Raw genomic sequence first — 7560 nt, forward strand, 5'->3', positions numbered from 1 at the left:
TTACTTTTGGCTCCAGGCCATCCTGAAGGTTCCTTCTTTGGCTTGTTTGGTTTTCACACACCAGGTATTATCCCTACCCATATACATCTATGATGAATGTAGAATAAAACCTTCAGTTTGTCTTGGACGTTTTGCCCTCGCTTACATTCCTCGCCTTGCTTCACTCTCCTGGAGGTTTCATTTAAACTCTGCTTCAGTTATTATGTGTGTAATTGAAGCCTTGTCTTGTTTTTCTTGCTGTGAAATAATTATAAATTCCTCTCCGATACGTGTTGCTGCCGTATTAAAACATACCACCTTAATTAAAGCGGTAATTCTGTCTCCATTACATGCTGCAAGGGAGGAATTATTGCCCAACAACTCAATAATATTACAAGATGAATCAATAATCCATGTGTGTCCCTTGTGTTTTGTTCTCAGATAAATGTTACTCCACCCAGACCGGCCCCAAGTGCGTCTCCTCCTGCTCCTCCTCCTCCGAAGTGGAGCCCACCTCCTCGTCCTCCTCCTCCTCCATCCTCCCCGTCAGCCAGATGATCGATAAGGTCAAAGGTTACTGCTCCACGCGCTCCGACAACTTCTACAAGAACATCATCATGTCCGACAGCTTCGCCCACAGCACCAGGTTCTAGAGAGGGACCCCCAACCCAACCCGCCTTGTGTTTTGGATCTACGTAAACCTCGTGTCGGAGGAGGTTTCAAAGCTTCTGATATGAAAACACTGTTCTGGAAGTGCCCGTGACGTTATTTAAGGCTTCGCTTTTGTTCTGGACCCGCCACCCAACGCTCTAGAACCCTTTTGTACTCTTCAACTGCTCCTAACACTCGAGAACTCTCTGTGAGCCTCAACACTTAAAAATAGTTTTTGTTTTCCGGAACCGCCCCGGACTCTCTGGAGCTCTTTCCCACAGCCTCAGCCAGAAGGGACGGACTAAACAAGTCCAAGGACGGTAACGGAGGAGCCGCCAACATTCTAGAACCCTCCAGGGTTCTGAAGTAAGACCCATAACCGACCAACATTCTAGATCCCTCCAGGGTTCTGAAGTAAGACCCATAACCGACCAACATTCTAGATCCCTCCAGGGTTCTGAAATAAGACCCATAACCAACGAACATTCTCCAGGATTCTGAAATGAAACCCATAACCGAGCAACATTCTAGAACCCTGCAGGTTTCTGAACCCCCCCAAACTAACAATCTAGAACCCTCCAGGATTCCAAAAGACCCCCTGTCCAACATTCTAGAACACCCCAGGATTAAAACAAAAACCCTGACTAACATCCGAAAACCCTCCCCCCTAATCAATATTCTAGAACCCCTTAGGATTCCAAAAGACCCCTGTCCGACGTTCCAGAACCCTCCAGGATTCTGAACCCCCCCCCCCAACTAACAATCTTGAACCCTCCCGGTTTCTGAAATAAAACCCATAACCAACCAACATTTTAGAACCCTCCAGGATTCAGAAAAAAAGAACCCTAACTAACATCCTAGAACCCTCCAGGATTCTGAAATAAAACCCTTACCAACATTCTAGAACCCTCCCGGATTCTGAAACCCCCCCAAGTAAAATCTAGAACCCTCCCGGTTTCTGAAAGAACCCCGATCCAACATTCTAGAACCCTCCCGGATTCCGAAAAAAACCCTAACCATTCTAACATTCTAGAACTCTACAGGATTCTGAACCCAATCCAATCCAATCCAATCCCCTTTATTTATATAGCACAATTTTAGCAAACACAAGGTTTCCAAAGTGCTGCACAAACAATAAATACATAACACAATACAAAGAGATGTAGTAAACAATAGATCAGTAAGATGCAATAAATTAAAAATGGGATAAAAATAAATAAAATAAAATGTAAAATGTACTGCCCGCACAAAATAAAATATGCATGAATACAATAAACCCCCCCCCCCCCCCCCCAACTAACATTATAGAACCCTCCAGGGTTCGGAAACCCCCCAATCAACATTCCAGAACCCCCCAGGACTCCAAAAGACCCCCTGTCCAACATTCTAGAACCCAGTCTCTCTCCTGTCATGTTTAATACTTTGCCCCTGGAGCTCTGAATCAGTTAATTTACATGTTTAATCCTTTACACTGTCCCCAGACACAGTAGAACTGGTTTCAGTTACACTGATTATCAAAAAGTTCAGTTCTATATCTACTCATCACGATTCATGAAGAGCTGGTTGGTTCGTGTGATAGAATATTAATTTTTTCACCTAGATGAAGCTACATTAAGGCTCCGTGTCGATCCACTGTCTGGACAGGAAGCCGTGCTGCAACACAAACCCAGAGAGCACGTTGAGATAATCTTGGACAAAGTTCTGGATTTAACCCCGACGCCTCCTGGATCATCAGGGGGTGTCGGAGAGCTTCGGGGTGGTCAGAGAACCTCGATGTGATTCTACTGTATCATATGGAACGACAGACTGGGCTGCCAGACTGTAACTGAGAAGAAATGAAAGGGAGCGGAGGAGAGGAAGGTAGATAAGGAGGGGAAAAGTTGTGGTGGAAGGAAAGTGGGCTGTTATGTTATTTTAATACTGTGATGTTTGTTTGAACTGTGTGTGTGTGGAGCCATATCCCATGTAAATATTGATGATCTATCTATTCTATGTGCCTTATTCTATAGTGTTATAAAGTCTTTGGATGGTTGTTTTTGTTCATGCCTTGGCCGGGTCCTGGAGGGGTCACTGGGACTGAACACACAAACCCACTCCTGCTGAGTCAGCACGCCATTCACCGCCGGGGAGTCGTGGCCACAAAGCTACGGTGGCCCTGAAGGGCAAATCACAAAAACACAACAACAAATCAGAAAACACAACAACAAATCAAGAAATACAACGACAAAACAGAAAACACAACAAAACAGAAAACACGACGGCAAACTCAGAAACACAACAACAAATCGAAAAAACACAACAAATCAAGAAACACAACAACAAATCAAGAAATACAACGACAAAACAGAAAACACAACAAAGCAGAAAACACAACGGCAAACTCAGAAACACAACAACAAATCAAAAAAACACAACAAATCAAGAAACACAACAACAAATCAAGAAACACAACAACAAATCAAGAAACACAACAACAAATCAAGAAACACAACAATTAATCAAAAAACACGACAACAAATTAATTAAGACAACAAAAAACAAAACACAACAACAAATCATGAAACATGACAAAAAATTACTTAAGACAACAACAAATCAAAAATCACAACAGCAAATCAGAAAAACACAACGACAAACTAAGAAACACAACAACAAAACAGAAAACACAACAGATCAAAAAATACGACAACAAATCAAGAAACACAACAATTAATCAAAAAACACGACAACAAATTACTTAAGACAACAAAAAAACAAAACACAACAACAAATCAAGAAACACAACGAAAAATTACTTTTAATTACAAATTAACATCAATCAAACATCAAATGTTTTCTGATTCGCTGTTGTGTTTTTTGATTTGCTGTTTTGATTTTTGATTTGCTGTTGTGATTTTTGTTTTGCCGTTGTGTTTTGCACTTCAAGGCCACCGTACAAATCAGATGCAACAAAAGTTAATCTTCCCCCTGAACGCTGCCCTACAGAGTCTAACTGCAGTAACTACACAAAGGATAAAACTGAGACAAACTGCTTTAAAGTTTTTTAACGTTTTTTTAACTGGCCAGCCTAATGGGTGATTATAGGTACACTGTAAAAAAAACTGTTGTTTTTACGTAAAAAAAAAAACAGCAGCTGTGGTTGCCAGAACTTTACCGTAATAAATACGGGTAATATTAGCACTGTTGATTTCACGTTTCAGATTGACATTTTATTCCATATTTTACCATAAAAAATACAAAGTTTTCCATCAAAATAAACCCTGTTTTGCCATATAATTGACAAGAAAATACTTTATAAATGCTGCATGAATTAAAGATTTTACCATTAAATATTACAGTGTATTTCTGTTAGAGATATGGTGTTTAGTACATTTAACAGTGAGAAAAAGGATTTTTACAAAAAATAAATGCAAAAATTAAAGGGATGTCTTGTATATATATTACAGTATATTTTTGTTACACACACAGTGCCAGAGTATTTTACAGTGGAGTAATGTTTTTTTTTTTTAAACTGTAAAAAATAATGTTTTGGCTGATATATAAATTTAGGGTGTTTCATTGTTACTGACACTGATTTAACCTATTTATACCATTCATAGTTACTGCATTGCTATAAAAGGTTAATAATAGTAATAGTAATGCAAAAACAGAGTGCAGTAACTAAAATGCTGTTGTCTTCTTTCAGCTTTTATATTTTGTATTCAGTGAATAAACATTTTCAAATTGATTTTGTGATAAATGTTTTTAAAAGTGTTTAACAACTCTATTCAAATATTTAGACTTAATATTATAAACAAATGTTATATTTTAGTCTTAATATGATTTTATCTCACTTTTTTACTTCATCACTATCTAGATAATAATTTCCCTATCAAAAAAACTTATAATTTCTATTATTCTTATGTTTAAATTAGTATATATATATATATATCCAAAGCAGAACGTGGTAAGTGCAATTACTGCTTGGTTTTGAGTTGGATTTTGTGGTTTTTATATAATTATTTCTGTAAATTTACCTCTAAAGTTCTGGCTGTAAACTCCATGAGGCCAGTTTCAGTTTGATGATGATATACCAAGTAAAACTGGAGACAAGCTCAAATAGATTTAGTATCAAATGATAGAACTGGATGGAACCCTCTTATATGGTAGATTTGACACCTTTGGTCACATTTGACACATTTAAAATTCTTTATTGAGCATGATAGTGTTTTGAAAGTTAAAAGATTCAAAATCACATTTTCTGTTGGACTAAAGGACTAAAAAAGACACAAAATGACCAAAAAAAGACACAAAATGAAAAAAAAGACACAGACTGACCAAAAAAAGACACATGACCAAAAAGACAAAAAAAAAATGAGAAGACAAAATGACCAAAAAAAAACCCACAGAAGACACAAAATAACTAAAAAAGACACAAAAAGACACAAAATGACTTACAAAGACATGGAAATGATTCAAAAATGGACAAAATAGCCCTATAAGACTCCATAGAGTTAAGAAAATTTGAAATTTAAAACTTTGTTACAAGATAAAACAGACATCAAAAGGTTCATTTTTTAGTTATAACTCAATTTCGACCAAAAATGTATTTACTGCAGTTAGTCTTTGTACGGACCTGTTGATCCAGATGCTTTTCATGTAACTCTCAAATCAAACGTGAGGTTTTTCTGAACATTTTAACAGCCCATTATAAATTATATTTAAATGAAATGGCTGATGGACAAATATTCTCGACAAACCGTGTCGTGTTAGCTTCCAAAAATCACACAATCAAAGTTTTATGGTGGTAATATTCACGCCTGCAGTTGACATTTCCTCCTATAAATATTGAAATCTCTGGTGGCAGACAATCAAACTGTGGGTTGGTGGTTTGGTGGTTGGAGGAGAAATGATAAGAAGCAGCTGATGCCAGCTGGCCTCTGCAGCTCGGCTCCCCGAGGCCAAAGTTTAGCAATCACAGCCGCCACAGCATTACTGCTCCAGTGAGGAATCCTGTTTTTATTCAAATATGATTGTTTTATTATTGTTATTATTCAGTAATTGGTAATAGCGTTGTTTTTAAAATAGCCAACATTGAAGCTGTGCAGCTGCCAGAGGGATGATATCACGTAAACGCTCAGTTCATCCAAATCACAAAATAATAAATAAAAAAATAACCTCCTGTGGTGTCTAGATTTGTGCATATTTGGGGTTTTATGCAGCAGAGAATGGATAGACATATGAATAGCATTTCTTACTGTTTTTTCTTTACAAAAATGATCAAAAGAATTGCATTAAAAAGCTCCACAAATAATGTTCTACACTGCAAAAACTGTAATCTAAGTCTGACTGTTTCACTTGTTTGAAGTGTTTTGGTCCTTAATGATCTAAATCAGATATTACAGCTTGTTACTGAGATTTTATCACCTATACTGAGTAAATACATGCTGGAAACTAGAATATCAACAGTTACAAAGCTGTTTCATCATCAAATTTTCTTGTTCCATTGGCAGATAATAAAATTTTGCTATTTTTAAGCAAAATACACCTACTTTTTGTACTTTTTTCTTCTTTTTGAGAGTGGCTTTTTGCAGTGTATAGAATATAGTTCCCATTGGAGTGTGTTCTGTAGATGATCCTGACTATTCACAGCGTTGTTTCTGCTGTCAAGTTGCTTCATGTATTTATGATGTGAGCAGCACAAGTGGAATATTGTTTATTTTTGACTAAAATCCTCATTGCACGGCTTGTAGTCGGTGTGCATGTGTTTTCAGCTGATCTGTGCATCCCCAACAATCAGAGAATCAGGCTCTTTATTCTGATGATTTGGCTGGACTGACCCTTTCATGAAACAGGAAACAGGGGGCCCAACCAACAAGATTCAGACATTAAGGGTGTTTCCACTACCGCTCAATACCCAGAATGAGGCGGGTTTCACTCACCGAAACGCCCCTAATCTGAATACGAGCCGTCCGGAGACGACTTTTATCTGGACTTTTTTTGGCCCTGTCAAAGAGCAGGGCCGTTTTTCTCCCCTGAAAAAAGCCTGGTAGCTGATTGGATAGAACGCTATGCAGGATGTGACGTAGTACTCGACGCCACAACAACACACGCCATTTGTAAAAGCCAGTGCTTTGTTGCTATATTTAGCAAATTTTCAGACCCCCTTAGAGACTATTTTTCAAGAAAGCAACTGGAGACAAATCCAGCGACTTTTTCTGATGTTATTGGAGACTTTTGGAGACTCGTTCTTACTCTTCTTAACGAGCCGCGGGGGCCGGAGGCTCTTCTTAACGAGCCGCGGGGGGCGGAGGCTCTTCTTAACGAGCCGCGGGGGCTGGAGGCTCGTTAAGAAGAGTAAGAACGAGTCGAATCGGCACAGTCCTCCTGCAGCAGTCTCTTCCAGCTGCAGAGCCAATTGCTAACAGGCTAACAGTTAGCTCTGTAGCAGTACAGTGTGTATGTGCTAACAGGCTAACAGTTAGCTCTGTAGCAGTACAGTGTGTATGTGCTAACAGGCTAACAGTTAGCTCTGTAGCAGTACAGTGTATGTGCTGCTGCTGCAGGAGGTGTTCACTTAGAGATCTCTGTTTGTTTAGCCATGCTGCTTTGTTTATGATCAGCTGCTGACGTTGTGCACAGTTAGCGACGGCGGCCACAGTTGTGTCTCCCGTGTTTAATCCGTCGCTTATGTGATCACGGTAGAAACTGTCGCTAAGCGATTACGTGACAGTTGAAAACCAATCATCACCTCCAGAGTCTCTAAGTCCCTCTGGAGCCTTTTTGCAATGGAGACATGCAGAGTGAGTGGACATTAGAGAGGGCGTGGCCTGAGACATTAGAGAGGGCGTGGCCTGAAACTTTCCCGGTGCACACTTTTCCCCCTAAAGGAAACACGGCTATTAAGACAAACTTATCACTACTGGGTATGTCCCCATTGTTCCATAACTT

The 7560-nt window shown here is 39.1% G+C and overlaps 1 protein-coding gene across 1 annotated transcript in view; it reads left to right on the top strand.

Annotated features, from left to right (window-relative positions):
* Nucleotides 1-1887, top strand: part of adgrg6 (adhesion G protein-coupled receptor G6) — a 108354-nt gene extending 106467 nt beyond the window's left edge. Inside the window, exon 33 of the mRNA XM_059355875.1 lies at nt 421-1887. Coding sequence (XP_059211858.1) covers nt 421-632 — 212 coding nt within the window. The 3' untranslated portion in view covers nt 633-1887. The remainder of the gene's footprint in view (nt 1-420) is intronic.
* The last annotated feature ends 5673 nt before the right edge of the window (nt 1888-7560 follow it).

The sequence above is a fragment of the Centropristis striata genome, chromosome 18, assembly GCF_030273125.1.
Source record: "Centropristis striata isolate RG_2023a ecotype Rhode Island chromosome 18, C.striata_1.0, whole genome shotgun sequence".
Classification (NCBI taxonomy): domain Eukaryota; kingdom Metazoa; phylum Chordata; class Actinopteri; order Perciformes; family Serranidae; genus Centropristis; species Centropristis striata.